The sequence below is a fragment of the Odontesthes bonariensis genome, chromosome 14, assembly GCF_027942865.1.
Source record: "Odontesthes bonariensis isolate fOdoBon6 chromosome 14, fOdoBon6.hap1, whole genome shotgun sequence".
Classification (NCBI taxonomy): Eukaryota; Metazoa; Chordata; class Actinopteri; order Atheriniformes; family Atherinopsidae; genus Odontesthes; species Odontesthes bonariensis.
The window spans coordinates 36401507-36427723 of NC_134519.1; the positions used below are offsets into that span (position 1 = coordinate 36401507).

The 26217-nt window shown below is 42.8% G+C and overlaps 1 protein-coding gene across 4 annotated transcripts in view; it reads right to left on the minus strand.

Moving 5' to 3' along the window:
* rnf31 (ring finger protein 31) overlaps positions 1-26217 on the minus strand; it is a 113879-nt gene that overhangs the window by 47997 nt on the left and 39665 nt on the right. For all 4 annotated transcript variants that reach the window (XM_075484206.1, XM_075484207.1, XM_075484208.1 and 1 more), the window contains exons 4-9: positions 20502-20657; positions 19986-20042; positions 9634-9817; positions 8536-8707; positions 1754-1899; positions 1205-1377 (exon numbers count right to left, since the gene is read on the minus strand). In XM_075484206.1, the coding sequence (XP_075340321.1) occupies positions 1205-1377; positions 1754-1899; positions 8536-8707; positions 9634-9817; positions 19986-20042; positions 20502-20657 (888 nt within the window). The remainder of the gene's footprint in view (positions 1-1204; positions 1378-1753; positions 1900-8535; positions 8708-9633; positions 9818-19985; positions 20043-20501; positions 20658-26217) is intronic.

Consider the following 26217-nt stretch of genomic DNA (forward strand, 5'->3'; position numbering starts at 1 on the left):
ACCACTAGAGTGGTGAAACAATCTGGCGAAGACTGGTTGCTCCTGTGCCTCCTAAAAGAGTGTCCTGATGAGGAACAGGTGTGGAAGCTGGAGTAATCCAGAGTCCGCCCAGGGCTCCCAGGAAACCTGCCCAGCCCCACCTTAGACACAGAGACCACAGCAAAACAACACAGCCAAGCATAATCGTGACAAGTATATCTCAAAAGTCTGGGTGGGAAAGGAACATGTACAATAAATAAAACAGAATTACCAAAAACTAGATTTCAAAACAGAGAAAAATTTCAAAAATGATTCCGGCTGACGTCATTAAGGCTCACAGAAATCCTAGCAGCGCTTAGACTGGATTTAGGCACAGCAGAGCATTTACCAAATATCAATATGCAATGAGGAATATGCTATACTTACATAAGACTGCGATGTCCACCTTTTACTTGAATTATTTTCCTTATTTCCCATGTTAGCATTGTAATGTGTCTTAATTTATTTATTAAAGGATAAGACCGGTTTTTTGACATTGGGCCCTTGATTTCACATTATAACATGATGTTCTACTCACCCCTGCTTGTTGTTGAACATTTGGAGCTGTTCCGAAGATATTCGCGAGGCGTCTGGCTGCTCTCTTGAGATATTCGGCCATGAAACGGTTTCCTATGGGCAAGCTTATACAGGCACAAACTATGCTGTTTATAATTTATTAATTACTGTACACTAGCACTGATAACGTGGAGGTGCGTCGCTTACTTAAAAAAATCCGGGTTACTAATTTTGAATTTTAGCCGAATGAATAAATAGGCAGCAGGTCTGTGGGCTGTCTGTGGCAGTAGCACGATGAGGACGTCAGTAACACCCACTTTACGACAAAAAAATCAAAATTACATTAACCCGGATTTTTTTAAGTAAGCGACGCACCTCCACGTTATCAGTGCTAGTGTACAGTAATTAATAAATTATAAACAGCATAGTTTGTGCCTGTATAAGCTTGCCCATAGGAAACCGTTTCATGGCCGAATATCTCAAGAGAGCAGCCAGACGCCTCTCGAATATCTTCGGAACAGCTCCAAATGTCCAACAACAAGCAGGGGTGAGTAGAACATCATGTTATAATGTGAAATCAAGGGCCCAATGTCAAAAAACCGGTCTTATCCTTTAAACTGGCAATAATAGTTCATTACATGTTACAATATGCCACTCAAACTAAACTGACCTGGCTATCAGGGTCACCGGGCATGCCTAGAACAGGTGCTGGTGGTCTGGGAGGTGTGACTGGTGGATGGGATGGGGTCACTGGAGGGCGTGTGGCCAAACGAGGTCTTTCACACACCTCACACAGAACACTGCTGGCTGCATTCACCATGGTACAACTCTTACAGTGCCACTCTGAGAAGAACCCATTAACAAACACACACGCCTATATCATTTTACTGACATTACTGAAATAATACCTCCTTCAGTATCATAATGTCACATTTTATTTACAATAAATTATAAAGATGAACTCAATAAAAGTGTCAAACTTTCCCAAAAGAAAAATAGTCCAAGGGACCGATCTCTAAAGCCTGTTGAATGGCTGAGCCTGTACATCAAGGTAGAATAAAATGGTAAAATGATGCATTGTATTATGTTAAAATTGTTAATTTACTGTAAATTACAATGAGATTATGCCATTCTGAAATAAAGAGCAGTAAAATACAGCAGCAGTAGTAAACAAAGGATAGATACTATAGATTACATACAAAAAAAAAGACAAGATTACCAATAGGACAACACAGAGCAGTGGCAGGCTGACGTTCGTCCACTTTAGAGCTGTTAGATTCCAAGCGAGGGTGCTCACACTCCTCACACAGCACAGTATGGTTAGAGTTCACTTTAGTGCAATGAAGGCAATTCCACATGGAGGAACTGAAACAAGGGATGAGGGAATGTTTTATAATTTTTATAGACAGCATATACATCCTACCTCTCCACATTCTTCACATAACAGCACTGAGAAGTAAACCAACATTTTGAATTCATGAGACTAAACTGTGAACTGTTGAGCCTAATGACACTAGCTGTCAGAACAATTGTGAATTTGATTAGCAGTATCTCGTTGCATATTAACATCTACATTTCTGATCAATCTGTCTTTGTTGACAGGATATGTACCTCAGCCTTTTAAGGTCGCTGTAATTAAACCCATCCATCCATCCATCCATTATCTTCCGCTTGTAATTAGGGAGGTATATAGAGCTAATATGGGAGGTGCAAATTCAGACATGCACTCCGTTACCTGTGGTGTCCCTCAAGGCTCTGTCCTTGGCCCCACCCTCTTCACACTGTACATGCTCCCCCTTGGTCGTCTCATCAGCCGGCATGGAATATCTTTCCACTGCTACGCTGATGACACCCAACTCTACATTAAAACAAACCCAACCCCCTCTGCAGCCCTATCCACAGTTTCCACCTGCCTGGAGGAGATAATGGCGTGGATGACGGCAAACGTCCTGCAACTAAACAGCTCAAAAACAGAAGCCATTCTTGTTGGCACTCCGCACCAGATCCGGTCATCCACTATCACCAGCATCACCTTCTCCGGCCACGACATCCACCTTTCACCCTCAGTCACTAATCTCGGTGTTAGGATGGACATCACATCAAACAACTCTGCAAAACCTCCTTCTTCCACCTCAGAAACATTGCCAAACTCTGCCCCATACTCACTCTCCCTGATTCCGAAAAACTTGTCCACGCCTTTGTCTCCTCCAGGCTGGACTACTGCAACACACTCCTCATCGGGATCCCCAGCAAGAACCTCCAGCAGCTGCAGTATATTCAGAACTGTGCTGCCAGGATCCTGATGGGGGGGCGGAAGTACCACCACATCACACCCATCCTCAAATCCCTCCATTGGCTTCCTGTCCAGTACAGGATTGAATTCAAGATTTCCCTTCTGTCCCACCAGTGCCTCCATGGCACTGCCCCCCCCCGTCATCTCCGCTCTGGACAGGCCAATCTCCTCCAGCTCCAAAGGACAAGGCTCAGGTCTATGGGCGACCGGGCCTTCAGCTCAAGCTGTGGAATGCTCTCCCCAACCATCTAAGGGCACCACAGACTGTGGATTCTTTTAAAAAAGACCTGAAAACTCACCTTTTTAGAAAAGCCTTTAGTTTGCCTGAAATATCTTAAAATTATTTTACTGGTTTTTTTTTTTTTTTTTTAAATGCAAGTTTTAAAGCAATACTATGTAACATTTCTACCTTAAAATAACAGCTTGAAAAAAATTGTGCGGCTAGAATGAGTTTTAATATTACGATTGGCCTGTCTCCTATGCCCTTCGGGGGTCTGAGTTGGAAAAACTGCGCTATGTAACTTTGCTGGACCACAGCCCTTTTACAGACTCTCTGGCTGGACCGGCCCGGGAGCTGAGCGGAAGTACTTCGACTTGCTTTCTGGCACACCTACCGCAAAAACAAATAGACCCATCTCACGCTCCCAGGTACATTTGATTACTCTTACCTTCTCGGTCAACATAGCTTGTACCTTCTCACTCCTTGCCGGTTCGTCAACAAACGTGAAACGTGAAAGCGAAAGGGTGTTGTATTTACGACAGTGTAACCGTACATTACCTCCAAGCCTGTAGGGAGAGCTCCATAGTGGGCTTTTTGAGAAGTTACATTGTATTGCTTTAAAATGTAGCACTCTGAGGTCATTAAATTGATGTAAAGTGCTTTATAAATAAAATATAATATTATTATTATTATTATTATTATTATTATTAAACCTTTAAACCTTTACTTAAAAAACCTACTCTTGATTCAGGAGTGTTAGCTAATTATAGACCTATATCCAATCTCCCTTTTTTGTCTAAAGTTTTTGAAAAAATAGTTGCAGCTCAACTTTGTGATCATTTCCACAGAAATAATCTGTTAGAAGAGTTTCAGTCAGGATTCAGAGTGCATCATAGCACAGAAACTGCACTGCTGAAAGTTACCAATGATCTCCTCTTAGGCTCTGATAGCGGACTTGTGTCTGTGCTTGTCCTGTTGGATCTCAGTGCTGCATTTGATACGGTCGATCACAGTATCTTATTACAGAGACTTGAACATGTTATTGGGATTAAAGGAACTGCATTAGGCTGGTTTAAGTCATATTTATCTGATAGATTTCAGTTTGTTCTTGTAAATGAAGAATCTTCCTCACACACCAGAGTAAGTCATGGAGTTCCTCAGGGTTCTGTGCTTGGACCGATTCTTTTCACTTTATACATGCTTCCATTAGGTAACATTATTAGATAGCATGGCATAAATTTCCACTGCTATGCTGATGATACCCAGTTGTACTTATCTATAAAACCAGATGAACCCAATAGGTTGGTCAGACTACAAGCATGTCTTAAAGACATAAAGAGCTGGATGACTCAGAACTGTCTGCTTCTAAATTCAGACAAAACTGAAGTCGTTATCTTTGGACCTGAGCGCTTCAGGGAGAAACTGTCTAGCTATATAGTTACTCTAGATGGTATTTCCTTGGCTTCTAGTTCTACAGTGAGGAACCTTGGAGTTATTTTTGACCAGAATTTATCATTTGACTCGCATATAAAACAGGTTTCTAGGACTGCCTTCTTTCATCTTCGTAATATTGTTAAAATCAGGAACATCTTGTCTCAGAGTGATGCAGAAAAACTGCTCCATGCATTTGTTACTTCAAGATTGGACTGCTGTAATTCTTTATTATTGGGCTGTCCCACATATTCTCTGAAAAGCCTTCAGTTGATCCAAAATGCTGCAGCCAGAGTTCTGATGAGAACTAACAGGAGAGATCATATTTCTCCAGTTTTAGCTTCTCTTCATTGGCTCCCTGTTAAATTCAGAATAGAATTTAAGATTCTTCTCCTCACATATAAAGCTCTTAATGACCGAGCTCCATCATATCTTAAAGATCTCATTGTAAGATATTTTCCTAACAGAGCACTTTATTCCCAAACTGCAGGTTTACTTGAGGTTCCCAGAGTTTCTAAAAGTAGAATGGGAGGCAGAGCCTTCAGTTATCAGGCCCCTCTCTGTGGAACCAGCTGCCAGTTTGGGAGGCAGAGCCTTCAGTTATCAGGCCCCTCTCTTGTGGAATAAGCTGCCAGTTTGGGAGGCAGAGCCTTCAGTTATCAGGCCCCTCTCTTGTGGAATAAGCTGCCAGTTTGGGAGGCAGAGCCTTCAGTTATCAGGCCCCTCTCTTGTGGAATAAGCTGCCAGTAAATGTCCGGGAAGCAGACACCCTTTCCACTTTTAAGACCAGGCTTAAAACTTTCCTTTTTGATAAAGCTTATAGTTAGGGATGGCTCAGGTGATCCTGAAACATCCCATAGTTAAGCTGCTATAGGCCTAGACTGCTGGGGGAGCTCATTTGTCACACCTTTCCTCACTTTACTCTCTTTATGTATGTGTGACATTATTGTGGTCATTAACTCGTGTTTCCCTGTTCCAACAGATATCCTTTGAATGGTGTTACAGTGCCCCCCCCCCCCCTCTCTTTCTGTCTTCTCAAACCCCAGCTGGTCGAGGCGGATGGCCACCCTTCCTGAGTCTGGTTCTGCCAGAGGTTTCTTCCTGTTAAAAGGGAGTCGTTTCTCTCCACAGTCGCCTCAGGCACGCTCAGGCCGGGAGATTGGACTGAAGACAAGTTTCAGTGCAATCTGTTGGTTTCCTTAGCTAGGAAACTGTTTTTGAATTGGCTCTATATGAACGAATTGGATTATTTTATGAATAATTATGATTACAATGAATTGAATTCCAATTGGCTTGAATTGGACTTTATTATCTAAGTGCCTTGAGATGACATTTGTTGTATTTGGCGCTATATAAATAAAAATGAATTGAATTGAATTGAATGAGTTTCAAACATTCATACAATGATGGAGGACCATAAAATCCCATTTCACATCTCAGGGACTTTTTCTTGTTGTAAACAACCTTGATGCAAACTTTAATTTCTTGTGTGTGGATCTGAAAAAGGTATTTTGTGTGAAAAATCAAGGTTCCACTCCACCACTAGATTTAGTACATACATCTGGGGGGCAGCTGTGGCTCAGTGGTTAGAGTTGGTCGTCCAATAACCGGAAGGTTGGCGGTTCAATTCCCACTCTCGCTTGGTGGAACTGATAGCTGGAGGGGTGTCAGTCCACCTCCTTATCACGGCTGAGGTGCCCTTGAGCAAGGCACCGTACCCCCCATGCTCCCCGCGCGCTTTCATGGCTGCCCACCGCTCCAGGCTGGCATCTGTCTCTGAGTGTGTGACCCTGTGTGTGTGTCAACAGGTGCCAACCTGGATGGGTTAAAAGCGGAGGACCAATCTACCTTTGGGTATCAACAAAAGTCAACTCAACTTAACTTTAACAGCCTAAATACAAATACACACACACACACACACACACACACACACATAAAAATCACCATTAACATATAATTCCCAGAATTTTCCTGGCTCACTAATGTTCTGCTTATTTGGTGTTTTTCAGAGTTTTTCTGGCTGAGGACTCTCAGTGTTTCTTTGCATTTATACAGAGGTAAGCAGATGTTCATTTAGCATAAAGTTAAGGCATAGCTGAGAGACTTAATGGAACCTGGAGAGCCAACGTTGATATGATCTATGAACTGTTCCAGGAGTTGTTCCTTACATTAAAGTGTTAATGCTGACATTCGCATGCCAAGTTGAGGAGAATCCTTTAAAGGACCCGTACTCAAGAGTTTGCTAATTATTTTGATTTTAGAGGTGCACAGTATATACACACTGTGCCAGGGGGAAGGGATGTAAAGGATAAAACAGATGATTACTTCATGATGAGTGATTTCATTTTTTCAAACCCACCCACTAAACATACTGATCCAAACATATTCTTATCGATGGAAGGAAGAATGAGTGTGGGGTGCAGAATGTGGGAGCATGGGAATGGGGTTAATTAAATCTTCTATGAGAAAAGTTTTATGCATGTGTTATGGTTCATTAGAAAAGTTCCATAAGAGATGACCCAAGTTGTTAAACAGGGTGCCCTTATGCAAGACAGAATACACTGAAGGCAGAGCTGCTCTAAGGAAGGTAAAGCACAGAGCTCTGAACTCCATCAGTGGGTCCCAAACTTTCTCTGCTGGGCCCCCCTTTGGTACATAAGAAAATGTTTGCGCCCCCCCCCAAAAAAAGAAAAGCACATTTGTCAATGCTTCATCCACGTTTACGTGGGAGCTCCATCAAAAACTTGTCCATGTTATACTGGCAGTGTAATTTATTGATTGATTCATTTGTGCATTCCACCCCCGTGCCCCCCCCTGCAATCCCCCACTTTGGGAATCACTGAACTACACGATTAAAGGACTAATTTATGTAGGAAAACAAAAAGGATCCTGAACAATTTAGCTGACATTCCAAAAATGGTAAGAGCAAAGAAAATTATTACAAACAATCATGACAAGAAAAGTGAGAATATCAAAGCTGATCTGGGCCCTGAGGTTAAAGCATGCATGCAAGGTTACAGTGATCAATAACAGTGATCAATAACCAACCAAAGGTCTGATGTCTGACAGGACAAGCACGATGCTGTGGCACTGCTGAGGAAAAAGTTAGCAGCACAAGGCCACAAGGCTCGCCTCAAAAAATAGATAGATAAATAAATAAATAAATAAAGGATGAATTAAGATAGATTAACAAATAAAATAAAATCTTTGTTTTAATACTAATCTGTATGGAAAGCTGTTGTTGCCTCGTGATGTTGGAAGTGTCATGTCTGGTCTTTAGTTTATCCACGTCTCCACTGTTTTCCTCAGTCCCTCTCTCTTGCTCTGCCATCAGCTTCACTCACGTCACCTGTGTTTTTCCCCTCAGCTGCCTTCACTCACCAATCACCCTCCTTAGTATTTAGTCTCCAGGTTTTTTTTTTCATGTTCATTGCCAGATCCTCACCGTAACCCACGCCACCGTTAACCACGCCGTTTCAGGTTAGTCTTTGTTGTCTTGTCCATGTCAGGTTTTCATAGTCAGGTTTTGTATTGTCAAGTTTCTTCATAGTTAGTTTTTTTGGGGGGAATTCTGGGTCTGCTGCACTTTTGGTTTGGATTTTAAAAAAAATCAAGTGTTTTCTTTGGAATATCTGCATCAAGGTCCTTCTTTTCCATATATCCCCTTTAAATTGATTTGGAAAAACAATGGATGGATACATAAATGAGGGTTTCTTACTGTAACTGAACACTGAATGTTGGGTCCCCACTTGCAAATTGCTTTAGATGAAAAAAGTCTGTTGAATTACTATATGTAATTGTAAATGTATTATAGTCTGACAGCTGCAGCAGCTGACTGTGTAAATTTGACATTAAACAATTAATGAAGGATGGTCTTGAGTCCTTGCTGATGGTAGCCTAATTAGGTCCTAGATCCCTGCTGTTCTAATCTTATGTAGCAACCCTGGAATAGACTCTTACTTGATATGGACTGACAAGTAGTTAAAAATCAACATTAGCAAACAAGAACTGGGATTAGTATCATCAGTTTAATATCGACAAAAATGTTGATCCTGACCTGTCACAGCTCCTATTCCTGGGTGATGATGATGAAGATGTGAGAGCCGTTCGATGGTGGCTGGCCCTCTCAGGATAAGAGTGATAGAGTCTGTCACATTCTAAGCAAAGCCCCTGGAGACAGGTCAGGCAATGGACAGAGATACGGAATATTCCACAAATACTACAGTTCTCTAAAAGAGACAAAACAATAACACATTGTTTTCTATCAAAATAATTGCAAAATAAACCATTTTACAATGCATGGCATACAGTATACAAACAAAGTCAGAAGTGGGGACATCATAAAAAAAGCTTGGATTTACATTGACTTTATATCTTTGCAGATAGTATGGACCAAAGAGTTCAACATGCGAACAAGTTGTTGGCATGTTGAAATAAAAAATTCTCTGTCATCTCTTAGCTGGGGACAACCTTCTTAGGACATCCTCTGGGTACGGACGCAGGAAACTCACAAAAGGGATGACCATAAACTCCCATTTCACATATCAGGGACTTTTTCTTGTTGTAAACAACCTTGATGCAAACTTTAATTTCTTGTGATAACAGTTCATAATTACAGGTGAAAAAAAACTGCTCTGCTTTTGGTCTGAAACATGTTAAAGGTTTGCAAAGAGCAATACTGCCATACACAGGGATACACGAGTAACATCTTTTTAAGAACTGCATCTTAAATAATTTAACTCATCATCATGAACTGTTATCTAGCATTGTTTAGAATGATTACTAATGTGTACATCTTAGAAATGTCTCATCATATTATCCATAAAAGTGTTTGCATGCATTCCTTAACATTTAAAGTATTGAATTTAATAACTTTTCTTCATTATGTTCCCTGCCGCATTGGGTACAGTGGCAGCTCTAAAACAAAGGATCATCCCATTCATAAGAGACACCTGAACACTAGACAAATTTTTCACCCAATATTCAAGTGGTTTGCCACAAATACCAGACATTTATTTAAGACACAGGATAATTGTTTAAAGTAAAAAATACTAAACAACTTCACTTTTTCATACCCATCGAAGAAAGTGTGACTGTTTGAGAGTTTATATAGAATTTTCTGCAGTAAATCTATGGTTTTGGTTTCTTTCCTCACCTGGATGCATTTTTGAGTGGGTGTGAAAGATTTCAGTGGACTTGGTGGAGAGGGAGTGGCCATGGCTGCTCTCCCTGGAGGGGCAATGATGGAGAGGAAACCCTAGGGACTTGGTCTGAGTGTCAAGATGACATGAAGTGAAGGAAGAGTGGTGGACCCCAGCATCAGTGTTGAGACCCACATCCTAAAAAGAGACAAGAGTGGCTAAAAAAAAAAACTTGACTTTTAGTGGCACTACACGTTATCATAAACTTGAAAATAAAAGATGGTCCACTCTGGATAACAGAATATCAAAACAGTTAAATAGAAAAGATGACTTTATCATCGAAAAATTAAACATACTGTACATCTACTGTTGTAGACAGCTTGTTATAACTGGTGACCCCAGTAAAGTGTCAGGCAACTGAAAAAAAAAAGTAAAAATCACCCATGGCTTGCCCCAAGTTTGGGACAGAGGGATAGTGCAATGGTCCATGCCTGCTTGTGTAAAACTTCTCCAGACTTTCACCACAGCATAATCAGACAAAGCTTGCCTCGTGGCACTGTGACGAAAACAACAGAGGAGTAGTAAAGGGATTTAAGCCAAGCCTAGTCTTACATTTGTTTTAATAATTGAAAGCTATCATAAAATTTGCAAAATTCTGGTGCCAAAATGAAGAAACAGACCAGGGTGTGAAAAATAATTGATTAAATATTTAATCAATATTATAGAAATATTAAACTAATTAAATATCAGTAATTTATTCAGCATAGGTTTGCAAGGGAAAGAGTTTGAGCAGAAATCCCCAGATCTCTTTACCCTTGGGGTCACCTCTTCCAGTTCTTTTGAGGGACAAGGCATTAACAAGCCAGCCAAGAGATATAATCTTTCCAGCCAATCCATGTCCAGAAAATATCTCCCCTGGGAGGCACATGGAAGATATCCTGATCTTGAACCTTGTGTCCAAAGAATGTGCAGCTTTCATACTGAAAGATGGTTTATTCATAACACCTACATGTATGTAGGTCAAGAAATATCCATATATATATATATATAAAAAAAACTGTGCACACCCACAACCCTGCACACTTTTTCTTTATAAATCTCAATGAAAATGGATGCACAAACCAGTAACTTTCCCTCCCACAAATGACTATGCAAAGGACTATACTTATAAAATTCATCCGCAATAACGCACTCGTCGACCAGATACTGTGGGTGGAGAAGATCAACCTGGACTTGATAGCCATTGTCTTCAGTGACTAGAAAAAAAAGGTAACCTCAGCCACAAACTTCCCAAATATAGACATTATTATAAAATGTCCGGCCAGGTAGGGGAACACTTCGAATCACTGTTCCACAACAATCAACATGCTGTCCCCCTGGGCTGCAGTCGGCCACTCTGACCACGTCATGGTTCACCTGATTCCAACATACAGGCAGAACTAAAACTGTGTAAACCTGTAGTGAGGGCATTGAAGCAGTGGAACAGTGAAGTCACAGAGGATCTACAGTCATGTTTGGACTGCACTGACTGGGATGTGTTTGCTACACACAGTCTAGAAGAGTTCACAGACGCTGTGACTTCCTACATCAGATTCTGTGAAGACTGCTGTATCCTATCACGCACCAAGGTGAGTAACAACAAAGACAAACCCTGGTTCACAGCCAACCTCAGACTCAAGACAGATCCCCAACTACAACCCTTAAGCTCCCCACTCCATTAACGGCTTGCACCTGACCAACGAACTGAACAAGTTCTACTCCCGCTTTGAAAGACAATGGGACACTCTTGACACCATCCCTGTGAGACCAGCCACCATCTCCAGATCACCAGCTTCTCCTCCCCCACCTCAGCAGGGGCCTTGGCACTTTCACAACTGGCCACATCAGTATTCCCCTCCTCCTGCCCCGCAACAAAGAAATGTCTCTCTCTAACCTGAAGAGAGACGTGAACAGGCTTTTTAAAAAGCAGAAACCCTGCAAAGCAGTAGTACCTGACTCCATCTCTCCATCTACCATGAAGAACTGTGCTGATCAGCTGTCCCCGGTGTTCACAAACATTTACAACACCTCAGTGGAGACATGCTATATGCCTGCCTGCTTCAAATCCTACACCATCCCTGTTCCCAAAAAAACAAGACTCATGGGACCTAATGAATCCAGAAATGTCGCTCTCACCTTTGTGGTAATGAAGTCATTTGAGAGCCTTATGTTGTCCCACCTCAAATCTATCACTGATCCATTCCTTGAACCCCTACAGTTTGCCTACTGAGCCAACAGGTCTGAAGACGCCGCCGTCAACATGGCTGTCAACTTCATCCTCCAGCATCTGGACTCCTCAGGGACCTACACCTAGGGATAGGGTCGATCTGATTCGGTATCGGGTACCAACGTAATTCACGGATCGGAAATTTCCGATCCATGAGTTATGTCTGTGCTTTAACGTTGTATGCTGAAGTGATTCCTGCCGGCTGGTCTGCTAGCTGGCTGCAAACTGTGGAACAGATTTCCTGAATGGAGGTGTCTCAATGAGACACAGAGATGAGAGACGCCTCCATTAAATCCATTCGGCGGTTTGCATTCAGGTAGCTCGCAGGTTAGCATTGAGCAGCACTGGGGCAAGCGAACTTTTCCACACAACATGTCCGCTGTGTGGAAATTTTTTACAGTTGAAACGCCACAAAGCGAGACTGCAACACGCAATGTGTGTAAAGCCATTATTCCGAGAGGGGGAACCTCCTTTGCGACGTTCAATACCACCAACGTAATCAAACATTTGAAAAAACGCCACATTAAAGAGAACCAGGAATTTTTAGCTAGGGGGCAGAAAGAGGAAAAGAGCCACCAGACCTGAACTATACAACCGAGTGTCAACCAAGTTAGCTGAGAAGTTAATAGGAGTTCCAGCCCTGAGCTTTACTACAGATATTTGGACGTCAGATGTCTGCCTAATGTCGCTGATAAGCCTCACAGTGCACTGGGTTGACTCGGATACACATGGCCTCTGTAGTGCGGTGCTTTAGGTAAAAAAGTTACAATCGCAGCTTCCATTACAGAGATATTAAAGCACAGGGAGATCCCTCTGGAAAAAGTGCATGTCATTCTACGGGACAATGCGAGTAACATGAAAGCTACGATGGAAGACATGGCAGTTCCTAGTCTGCGCTGTTTTGCGCACACGCTGCAGCTTGTTGTGCATGAAGGGCTGATGTCACAACGCAGTGTTAGTGATGCATTAGCAAACAGCAGAAAAATCGTAGCGCATTCACAACTCGCGCAGTCTCGCTTGCAAGACCTGCAGCACAGGCACGTCACCAGACACTTTTTACCGGGGCACGTGCCCCTGTAAACATGCGTTGTGCCCCGGTAAAAATTCCCATATACATCCTTCAGACCAGAGATACTCATTGCGCGGCTCGCGAGCCACATACGGCTCCTCAAGCTCTAATTGGTGGCTCAAACTCGCATAGTAGCTTATAACAATATTTTTTTTCAAATAACACACAGCGAATACTGCACAGTATTAAGTATTTTTATTAAGTTTGCGTTTTTGTAGTATCAAATATTTTTATTAAGTATTAATTAAGGCTTAAATCAAATCAAATCAAATTTATTTGTATAGCACATTTCATGTACAAACAGTTCAAAGTGCTTTACATAAAATAAAAGCATTGCAGCAGGGAGTGCAAGAAGCATTAAAAATACATAAAATAATATAAAGAGAAACAAATAAAATCATTTAAATGAATTTAAAATCAGGCAACAGTCTAGATAAGTTAAAAGATATTTCATGCATAGACACATGAGAACAGAAATGTCTTTAACCTGGATTTAAAAATGTCTACATTTGGTGAAAGTTTAATCTCCACTGGCAGTTTGTTCCACTTATTTGCAGCATAACAGCTAAATGCTGCTTCTCCATGTTTAGTCTGGACTCTGGACTGGACCAGCTGACCTGAGTCCTTGGATCTAAGAGCTCTGCTGGGTTTATATTCTCTGAACATATCACAGATGTATTTTGGGCCTAAACCATTCTGGGATTTGTAAACCATCAGCAGGCTTTTAAAATCTATTCTATGACTGACTGGAAGCCAGTGTAAAGATTTCAAAACTGGTGTGATGTGTTCAGATCTCTTAGTCCGGGTTAAAACTCTAGCAGCAGCGTTCTGGATGAGCTGCAGATGTTTAATGCTCTTTTCTTGGGCTTAATGGTGTTTCCTAAAGGGGGCACTGTTAAACCTGGCAACGCAGCCCGCTTAAACCACCTCACACTTGACCGCAGTGCACGCTAGCTCCTTTAGCCAGCGCGAGATGCAGGCACAATGGATTGGTTTTACATTTAAAAAAAAAAAAAAAAAAGGGCAAAAACCAGCACAGAAACCATGCTCATCCTGAATGTCTCACTATGATTACAACAGCAAACTACAAATACAACATGAAGAAAGTCAAGCACATGCATGCCAGCTTCAGCTCATCCCAGTATATTAAGGTAAATATGGTCTTAATTGAAAATGTATTGGCTGTGTTGTTTCTTTTTTTGTGGGATGTTTTATATGTAGAAATGCATATTTGCAAAAGGGGACTTTAGTATGTTGTCGTAAAAGTGGCTCTTCCTTTGATTTTGCTCTGCCAATGTGGCTCTTGTGAAAAAAATAGTGAGTATCACTGCTTCAGACTATGCTACGACTGATGTGCCAAGGAAGAATAACATAGGCACGTTTTTCACTATTTCAACCTCGTAACCTCCTTTAGCCAATGCTGCACAGGCCTACCAAAGAGTGAAGTGAAGAGGTTGTATTCGCAGGCTTTGGGTGCGCCTGTGCATGTTCAGCGACTGGACCGTGTGTGACGGGTCACGCACGAAATTTTACTCTGTTGTGTCGTGTATTTGGCGTGCCTGTCGACATAACAAACGTTTGCCTTTAGGCTTAAACAGTGTCTGGTTCCATGGCAGATGAAAAACGCAAGACAATATCCTATTCTACCTATTATAGCCTTTATCTTAGGCATTGGGAAATTGAAACAGGAAAACTTCCTTGTGATATTTTTAAAGACTGAAAAGGTTATACAAGCATGCAGAGTGTGTTTTTTTTTCATGTTGCTGTAACAGAATGAGGATCAGTGTTGGAGGAGGGGAAGGAGGAATTGAAAAGCTCAATGGCTGAACTCAAAAGTGTTTTTATTTGCTTAGATAGCCTGTAGCTCTGTTAAACCTCTTGAGGTTCATGCAAATTTGAATAAATGTTCTTATACATTCAGCACAGGCTCATTTTCTGTATACAGTAAGGCAGTGTTGGTGGTTCTGGCTGGGGGCCCATGCCCCTGTACAGCTGTCAGCTGTATGTCTAGCAACGTCCCTGCTGCAGCATGAAATGCACGGTGCGGGAACCACGACCACCCCAGCTCGTCTTGTTCAAGATGTTCAAACAAGATGGAATAGCTCCTTCTATATGATCAAGAGCCTTCTGAAAGAGAAGCGACCTCTCTCTGCATATGCTGCCGACCACAACTTGCCAGCTACACTGTCAGCCAACGAATGGCGTTTGCTAGAAAAAACAGTGACGGTGTTGGAACCCTTCGAGGAGTTAACCAGGAAAATCAGCTCAGCGACCTCCACTGCAGCCGAAGTAATCCCTGCCGTCACCATTTAAAAGGCAGAGGAGAACAGTACTGACAGCGGCACCAAAGCAATGAAAAGGCGAGTCAGCACCATCGAAAGTGAACCCCTCTACGCTGTTGCCACCTTACCGGACGCTCGATACAGGGACAGGTGAGGCATATTTTTATTAATGCCCAATTTATTAATGTAGGCTAAGTTTTAAACTGAAAAGTTCAATTTTACTCAACCAAAACTACATTCCTAGCTTTAAATGGGATATTTGTTCATGTAGCCTACAATGAATTGGATAAGGGGGGGTGTCTGTGTGCGTGCATGCAGGCCGGGTTCTTGCAGCAGCAACAAATAAGTTGTACTCAACCTATTTGGATGATGGCGGCTGGCAAGTTTGGCGTTCTGGTGACTCTCCTGGCATATGTTTTTTTAAGTAATTTACTAAGTGAGTTTTTAGATAGACCTACAAACTGGGCGACGAGCATACCAAATAAATGGGCACAGTATGACAATTTAGCAGTAAACAAGCACTTTGGATTCGGGAAGAAAACCATTCTGGATTATTTCCTTTTCCCCGGCTGGTATGCAATCAAACGCAACACCAAGTCCATGACCACCGCGAAACGGCAGGTGAACGGCGGCGATTTGATAATTTGCCTGTGCTTACTATTATCTGGGGATATACATCAATGCCCTGGTCCGGTTGAATGGAAAGCTGGTGATCAACTGGAAATGGCAAAAACTATTGAAAACACCAGTCGAATTAACAACGGGGGAAATCTGTCTGGAGGGCGTGACCGAGAAGGTGTGAAAATAACAGTGGAATCCGGAGCAGTTGAACTAAAGCAATTTGGAGAAAGTGGTGATGGCCGGAGAGATTGCTCTGGGGAACATGGATTCGTGGAGCAAGCCAGAGGAGAAGGCCCTTCTGGCCTGGGAGAAAGCATTGGAATGCGGGTCGGTTTCGCGGAGGGAGTTGGATGGAGCTTGTCTCCTCATCGATCATGCTTCGCAACGCAAGTAACGCAAGGAGCGCAGCGAAATACAGCCCAGGTAACCACGGATAAACTACACACCTGTCAAGATACAACAGACACTTTCCTAACGAATCGGGGTCTTCATCTGCTACATCTAAACATTAGGAGTCTATTACCCAAGATTAATGAGATCAGACTTCTCTGCAAAAATAACAAAGTGGGACTTTTAAGTTTTTCTGAAACTTGGCTGGATGAATCGATAAAGGACGCTGAAATCGAAATAGAGAACTACTGCTTAATTAGGAAGGATCGTAACAGAAAAGGTGGGGGCGTCTGTATATATTTAAGATCGGACATTTGTTTTAACCAAAGAGACGATATATATGAGGACCAGATTGAAGCTTTGTGGGTAAACATTTTGCTGCCTAAGAGCAAGCCAATATCAGTGGGCGTTTGTTACCGGCCTCCGGACCAGACAAATTTTTATGACCTGTTGGACAATGTATGTTCGAAATGCTTGGACTTTATAAATTCCGAAGTAATCATGTTGGGAGATTTTAATACGGATGTTGTCAGAGACGAACTTTCAATGTCTAAAGCTCTGAAGAACTTTTGCAGTAGCCACAGCCTACATCAGCTGAAGAACCGACACGTGTTTGCATTTCTACTCAAACCACGATTGATCTTATTTTAGTTTCTGAGAAATCAAGAATTGTAAATAGTGGGGTAATTCACTACGGTTTAAGTGACCATTCTATGATTTTCTGCACTAGGAAAGTAACGAAAACAGTGTTTAATGCTCACAATACCATGAAAATTAGATCTACGAAGTGGTATAGCAAAGAGGCACTTACAAACTGTTTAAATGAAGTAAACTGGACATCTGTGATGCAATGTAATGATGTTGATCAAGCTTGGCATTTTTTTAAATTATTATGTTTGCAATGCATAGACAAGATCGCACCTTTTAGAGAAGTAAGAGTGAAACAGAGAACGGAACCATGGATAAATGATGGGATACTGGAGGCCATAAGGAGCAGAAACAGATTATATGATCAATTTAGGAAAAATAAGGATGTTGAGAGTTGGATAGAGTATAAGAAAAGGAGAAATGAAGTGAATAGACTAGTGGATTGTTCTAAACAAACCTATTTTAATGAGAAAATTACAGAGTATAAACACAACCCTAAAAAGCTATGGCAGTCATTGAGAGAGTTGGGATATAATAAGAGGCTAAAAACCAAAACATGCAATATTAGTCTAGATCTTGGCAATATGATTATATCAGATAAGAATAAAGTAGCAGACAGTTTTAACACATATTTTTCAACAATTGCTAGCAAGCTGGTTGAAAAGCTTCCTGTCACGTCTAAACAATATGAAGAAAGCAACGTTTTTGGTACCAGAGGCAGATGTACTTATAAAACTCCATAAGTTAGATGGCTCTAAAGCTAGAGGTCTTGATAACATTCCATCTCGATTCTTGAAAGATGCTGCGGAGAACATCACTCCAAGTGTTACACACATCATAAACTTATCTATTGAAAAGGGATACTTCCCCAAAGATCTTAAGCAGGCAAAAGTGATCCCACTTTACAAGAAAGGGAGTAAATTAGATCAGGGTAACTATAGACCAGTCTCCATACTGAGCACAATTTCAAAGCTAATTGAGAGATTAGTTTTTGAGCAGGTAAACAAATATCTCTTATCTCATAACTTACAATACGAACTCCAATCAGGATTTCGTAAATCACACTCCACCGACACATGTCTATTGTATCTAACTGATTATATTAGAAAGGAGGTTGACCAGGGCAAGTTCTGTGGCATGGTTATGCTGGACTTGCAAAAGGCGTTTGATACTGTAGACCATGGAATTCTTCTTACAAAACTGAGGGCTATAGGTTTTAACAACACAGCAGTAAAATGGTTTGAGTCATATCTGATGAATAGAGAACAAGTGGTCGATGTTGGGGGAACTTTATCCCAGCCACAAACTGTGCAGTGTGGGGTCCCCCAGGGGAGTGTTTTGGGCCCTCTCCTCTTTCTTTTATATATTAATGATCTTAAATCAGTCTGTTCATGTGAATTATTTTTATTTGCTGATGATTCTGCACTTGTGTTTTCACACAAGGATAAAAACATAGTTGAATCAACATTAAGTATCGAGCTTTCTAATGTCAGCAAGTGGTTATCATTTAATAGGCTTTCTCTTCATCTGGGAAAAACCGAGTCCATCTTGTTTGGGTCTAAAATTAAGTTGAACAAAAGCCAAGGTTTTAAAATATTAGCTGGTGACACTGCACTTAATGCCAAGGACTCTGTCAGCTATCTTGGGTGTGTACTGGACAGCCAATTGTCTGGTGCTGGTCAAGCCCAGAAAGTAATCACTAAGGTTAATCAACGAGTGCGTTTCCTGGCCAGAATTTCCAAGTATTTGGATCAGAAGGCTTTGTTAACCCTAGCAAGTGCTATAATTCAGCCGTATTATGATTATGCATGTTGCTCCTGGTACAATGGCATTACTAAATATCTTAAAAATAAACTTCAGACCTCACAAAATAAATTAGTAAGGACCATTATGGGACTGCCTCCAAGAACTCACCTTGATCCTCACCACTTTAACAGTTTGGGTTGGTTGAGGGTTGAGGACAGAGTTTCTCAAATTGAGTTGAGTATGGTGCACAAAATTGTAAATGGGGATGTCCCTAAATACTTAAATAATTTCTTTATCAGAGTGAGGAATGTCCACAGTTACTCCACTAGGGGAAGCTCTACAGACTTTGTTCCACCACGAGTCCTTACTAAGATAGGGAAGGACTCATTTCTATATATTGCATCAAGTTTGTGGAATAAGTTACCAGGTAGTATAAAAATGATTAATAGTTTAGATGGTTTTAAATGTGCTTTGAAAACCTGGCTTAGAGATCAGTCAGTGTAGGATAGCACTTTCATAGTAATAATTTGTAATTGTGTATGCTATATATGTAATGTTGTTTTAAAGTTTTGGTTTTACAGTGTAATTACTCATTATCAATATTACTATCATTACTCATTATTTTATGTAAATATTCCACATCCCTGCTGTAACTCTGGCTTTATTTGACATTACTTATTCTTTCCTTTATTTTAGTTTTAAACTTATCCCTATCTATTTTCCGAGTGTCTTGTTTATTTTTTCCTTACTACTCTTTGCACCAATCACCAAAACAAATTCCTTATATGTGAAAACCTAAAAAGCTAAAAAACGGACTCCGATTTTGATTCTGAAGTGGGCTGGAGCCTATCCCAGATGTCTTTTGGCAAGAAGCGGGGTACACCCTGGACGGGTGGCCAGTCCATCGCAAGGCCACACAGAGACAAACGAGAGAAACAACCATACATGCTCACACTCGCACACTCGACATATCAATTAACCTAACATGTATGTTTTTGGATGGGGGGAGGAAGCCGGAGAACCCAGAGATAACCCACACATACATGGGGAGAACAACAAACGCCTCTCGCCCGATGACTGCTGGGATAGGCTCCAGCCCCCCCGCGACCCGACTGACGGATTCAGCGGGTATAGAAAATGGATGGATGGGTGGATGGATTCTAATTGGCTTGAATCTTTGAAGTGCCTTGAGATCACATTTGTTGTAATTTGGTGTTATATCAATAAAACTGAACTGAATCGAATTGAAAGTCCATTTTAGTTTTGGTTAATAAAAATGCATCAAACAGTTATTGCAGATATATTCCACCAGTCATTTCCAACTTCTTTCCATGTGGATTCTACCTTGTGCCTCAGTGTAGGAATGATTCTCACGTAGAACTCAGGGTGAGGATGAGCCTCCTGGAATCAAAAAACAAATTATTGAAAATCATTTACATTTCAAAGCAATACTTTTATGCATTGTACAGTGCATACAGGTATTGTTCATCAGAGCAGCAAATCAAAAGAAAGCAGCTTATGACTACAAAATTCTCATGAACACCTCTTCTAAAACATTTTTCTACACCCTTCAACACAACATTTACTCTTTTACAATCCACTTAAATCAATTTGCAAATCTCAATTTATGCCTATTTAGTGATATGAAGGCTCTAAAGAAGTTTGTCTTCTTTATTTTCTTTATAATCTTTGATGGGTAGAAATATCTTTCTGATGACATCTGTATCTTTTTAAAACATTTTTTACAATCTTTTAACTGAAACAATCTTCAGTTACTTAAAATGAAGAGGAAAAAAATGAACTAATTATTGAAAAAATTAGGCAAGTGCTGGATGAAGATGTGCTACAGTGATTACACACCTTGATAAGCATTTCTAGTTCCATCCTTAGACTCATTACTTCAAGTGTTACTGCAGCAACTCTACCCACATCAGGATCTGTGACGTCATCAGGGAAGCTGAGCCCGTCTGCCTGCTGATTGGAGTAACCATAGAGACACAGCACTGCTCGTCCTCCCTAGAGGTGAAAACAACAAATGGGGTGAAAAAATATGAAAGTAGACCATGACATTCATGTGCTCTGTAGGTTAAAATTCTGTCAGTCAGCATTCAAGGTAAACACAAGAAACTTCTGCTACAAAAGAAAATGGACCAGACTCAGTGAATAATTCTCTATAATCCCTACATAGATCACTGAGCAGTGCTGACCAACATGTCATTGGGGTCATCAGGTAGGAACCTCCTTTCATCAGTGTTTCGTCTAGTTGGGCCCACGACACCTCCAGGAGGCTAGACAGTGATCACTGGTGTCCCGGAGTCACTCCCCCAATGCCAGCCATCACTGCTCCTCACACCAAAACAACCATCTTTTTTTTCCCCACAGCCACAAGCTACCCCAGCCTGTCACAAACTGCACAAAAGTCATAGTGGGGAGGGGATACAAACCCTGGTTTGGGTAGGGGGTAGAAATAGATGAGGTAAAGATTAGTAGAAATGGGATTCAAACCCTGGTTCGGGTAGGGGTAATGATTTGAAGATACAGGCTGTTGGTATGCCTGCTAGGCATTGCTGCCTGACGCACCTCCACCAGTGCCCTCTATGCTAAAGTGCTCCCTTGAAACACCTATGGGCAGGAACGGGTCATCAGCTGGGGACCACCAATCACAGATGTTTCGCTCCTTTAACCCCAGTACATCTCTTGGTGGCGGAGCGATGGCTGGTATCTCTACCTGCCACCCCTTGCTGAAGCCCTAGGTGTTCTGCCCCCACCTTCTATCTCTCCTCCTTAGCCATAGCCAGAAGCTGCCCTTCTCTGCCTCCTCCACCAGTTCCTTAATGGCTTTCCGGTTCCCTGCTCCTGTCCAGCCAATGTCTCGAAGCAGGCGAACCATTGAGGAGCCCACGAAGCCCCTACACACCACCTCAACAGGGCATGTAATGGCTTTCCAGCCAGCCTCCTGACACTCTGCCGCCAAGTCTGCATACTTGGAACGCTTGCGTTCATTGGCAGCCTCCATCCCTTGTTCCCACGGGACAGTGAGTTCCACCATCAGGATGGTCTTGCTTGGGACTGACCACAAGATCAGATCTGGCCGGAGTAATGTTTCCACTATCTCCCTAGGAAACTGGAGCTGTCTTCCCAGGTCAACCCTCATGGTCCACTCTCCACCGGGTGAGAGGAGTCTTGGTGTTGCTCTCTGGTGGGTGGGTTTGGGGTTCTCCCCAGCTCTAGCAAAGGGGATGGGCTGTCTCACTGGGGCAGGAGGTTGGCTGTTGGCCTGTTCCCTGCATGCCTCTGCCACCTCTGCCAGCTTTTTCAGCACCAGGTCATGCCGCCACCTGTAGCGGCCTTGCGACAACGCCGTCTTGCATCCTGAGAGGATATGCTGGAGGCTTGCATTGATGGTGTTGCACAAGGGGCAGCTTTCTTCCGCGCCAAACCATAGGTGGAGGTTTCGGGGGCAAGGCAGAGAGTCATAGGTGGACTTGATTAGGAAGCTGAGTCTGGCTTGGGGGGTTTTCCACATATCTGCCCATGACATGGGCCTGACTGTGACGCCTTCCCAAGACATCCAGCCTCCCTGCCGGCTTTGGGACACTGCTTTGACGCATAGCCGATCTTGTTCCGTCCTTGCCACTTCTGCCACCACCATGGCTCTTCTCTGTTCCTTGGAGGCCTTGGACCAGAAGAGGGGGGCCTCCCCTCTCCCCAACCCTGCTCGACCATCCTGGGCTCTTCCCATGACCTCCTGGTGTTTTAACCTGCTGATGGCCATGTCAACCTCCTCCTGGGCTTTCCACTTCCTCCCTGTTCGTACTTGGGCACCAGCCGCTCTCACTAGCTCGTCAGTGGAACCCCTCAGCTCAAGCACCAGTCGGGCCTTTTGCTGCCTGTATCCCTGGCTGATGGATCGCAAAGGCAGTTGCAGCGTGTTCCTCCCGAATAGCCCCACGTCCGACAGGCATCTTGGCAGTCCCAGCCACTTCCTGATGAACACGTTCGCTGACCTGTCCATCTTATCTGCCACTGAGGAGGGGACCTCGCACATTTTCAGTGGCCACATCACCCTTGGGTACAAGATGAATTGGTAAGTCCATACTTTGTACTTGCCAGGGAGCTGGCTCTCGCTGATCCTTGCCAAGCCTTCTGCAAGCTGCTTCCTCACTGCTTCCCCCATCTGCTTGTCGGAGAGGTCTGCCATGTAGGTCCGACCGAGGCTACGGACGGATTGACTAGCCAGCAACGGGATCTGCTCGCCACCTGCGATGAAGATGGTATGGTCGCTCCATATAGCCTCTCACTGGTGGCAGCCTTTGTCCAGATGGTAGCTTCACCCCTCCCGCCATCTTCCTTGCTCTTATTAGGATGACCTCAAAGGCTGCGACAAACAGGATGGGGGAGATTGAGCATCCCATAGCAATGCCAACTTCCTGTCGTTGCCATCTCGTGGTGAAGTCTTGATGAGTACAACACATCTGGAGGTCTGCGAAATAGCTTGACACCAAGGCGCGAATGCAGACAGGGATATGGAAGAAGTCCAGGGCATACTCGATTAGCTGGTGGGGGACTGACCCATGTGCATTGGCAAGGTCTAGCCACACCACATGCAGGTCACTTTTCTCTCTTTTGCTCGCTGGATCTGCTCCCATATTACTGCGGAGTGTTCCACACACCCTGGGAAGCCTGGTACCCCTGCCTTCTTGCAGCTGGTGTCGATGTACCCGTTGTTTGTGAGGTAGCTGGTCAAAGTGAAAGTATAGAGGGTGCCAGAGGTGGAGGCAAGACAAGACACACTAGTAGATTCAGCAGACAAACTCACCTAAACAGTCAAAAAATGCCAGCAAAAACAAGGCCAAACAGGCCAACTCACCTAAAATGGCTGCCTGGTTTCAAAAGGCTCACATCCTCCACTTAAATATATCCTGGATTTCTTCTTTGCTTTTTCCAAAAGTCTGTTTACCCTAAGTGCTCCCCCTGCTGGGCTCCCAGCTACTATTGCTTCTTCTAATCCAAATCCACTGACTGGACTTTACCGCCTCATCTGACACTTCTTTCACTATTTTCCTCACACTCTGTCCACTTACACCCAGCTCCCTCAACAATGAGACAACAGACTTTGCAACAAATACTCTACATCCTACTTCCACTGGACATATCCTAACTTTCCTTCCTCGCTGCTCTGCTTCTGACCCCAACTCCACATACCTAAGCTTTTTCCTTTCATATGATTCTGCTACTAACTACTCCCAAGGAACAGTCAGCTCTATGAAATAGACTCTCATTCTACTCCGAGACCACAAAACTATATCAGGCCATAGATTTGTAGAGGCTATTTCCTGGGGAACAACAAGCTTATTTCCTAAATATACCTGCATCTCCCAATCACAAGCATATTCTAAGCCTCGTTGCCTCCTTATTGTCTTTTTAACTTTTTCCCCCTCTTGAACAAACTGAATTGCCACTCTCTTCACCTTAGACCCTCCTAAGTTTACCTGCCTTCGTTTATCTTCAATACCTGCAGCTAAGCTTCTTAATACTTGGTCATGTCGCCATGTATACTGGCCTTGTGACAGACTAACCTTACAACCTGACAAAATATGCCTTAGAGTTGCAGTACCTGAACATAACGAGCATAACGGGTCTCCATTTACCCAGAGTTTTAGGTTCTGGGGAGTTGGCAATACATCATATGTTGCCCTTATCAAAAATCTAATGCTCCTTTCCCCCATACTCCACAGTTCTTTCTAACTTTAGTACATTTAAACTCCTCTACTAGACTAGATACTAAGCTGGAGCATGCCTTTCCCATACAGTGCCACAGTACTTAAGCATCTAGGAACACCTAGCCACTTCCTATTGTAAAAACTAACAGATCTTTCCATACTTTCCGCAAAAGATAATGGAATCTCATGCACACACAGTGGTCACATCAACCGAGGAAACAATCCAAACTCCACAGCTTCAACTTTCCTGGAAGCTCTGATTTATCTATTCTATCCAGTCCCTCAGCAACATCTTTCCAAAACTGCACTGCCCGCTCTCCATCATTCATGTCTGCCTGATACCACCAGCCTAAACTCTTTACTGCCTTTTCCCTAATTATTGGAATGTTTTCTTCATCTATTACAAACTTTCCATCACTTAATTTCCCTCTACTTATTGAGATACTTCTAAACTTAGTAGGTTAGATTTTCATACCAGCCCACTTTAGATTTTTATTATGTCTCTCAAGTATTCTCTTCATACATGGCACTGTTGTAGTCAGTAACATCATATCATCCATGTATGCCCTAATTGGTGTAAGGCGCATGCCATCCTGACGTCTCTCTCCACCTACAACCCACTTGGAAGCTCTAATAATTACCTCCATCGCCATAATAAATAATAATGGAGAAATCGTACACCCTGCCATAATGCCTATTTCTAGCCTCTGCCAACCTGTTGTGAAACCTGCTGTACTTAGGCACAGTCTAATATCCTGAAAATATGCTCTTACTAAGTTAACAACTACTACAGGCACTCTAAAATACTCAAACGCTTTCCAAATAAGGCTATGTGGCACTGAACCAAATGCATTTGCTAGATCCAGAAATATAACATGCAAGTCTTTTTTCTCAATCTTGGCTGTCTGAATCTGATGCCAAATCATGCTAGTGTGCTCTAAACACCCTGCGAAACCTGGTATTCCTGCCTTCTGCACAGTAGTATCTATTAAGCTGTGATGATGAATGTAGTGGAAAACTAAATGAAAACAAAAGAAATGGCCCCAAACCTCAACCAAGGGCTATCAGGAGAAGCCCAAATCCCACGACCAAGGTGAGGACTACAGAAGCGATCCACACCTCCACACAAAAAGGAATAGACACCATTCTAATCAGGGACTCTATAACACAGCATGTCAGAATGGCAAAGACGGAAAATATAACTTTTTCTGATACATCAGTCAGGGAACTGATAGATATTTTGCCGACCATTCTATCTACTCATCCAGATGGCACGAGGATCATTGTCCACACAGGGTCTTTTGATATTCTGAGAAGGAAGACTGGCTCTGAGATCCTGAAGAAGGATTTTTCTCTGCTGTTGGAGAGACTGTGTCACTATGCAGCACACCTGGTCTCCATTTCTCGCCCCATTCCTACTGTGGGTAAAGGAATTGAACTTTTCAGCAGACTTCTTGGCCTGAACACATGGTTGTCAAATGCATGCATCGCGAATGGGATTAAGTTCATTGATAACTTTAATATCTTTTGGAACTGTAAGGAGCGTTTCAGACCTGATGGCATGCATCTGAATCGAACTGGATGCAGATTACTTGGTGCACACTTACGTCATGCTGTTGGGACGGCAAACCCAAACATGACTGTACAGATTAGACTGAAGTACACAGCAGCGAGGCAAACAACCCCCAGCCCTCCCCCCTCACCAGGCCCTTTACTCCACATCACCCAAGGTCTCAAAAGGATGTCTCTATCCCAGCCAGGACTCCAGCGACCACCATCAACCGAGAAACGCAGGGCACCCCCTCCTCCTCCTCTTACATCATCTGTCCTGGCAGAGCAGGACACAGGGGGGG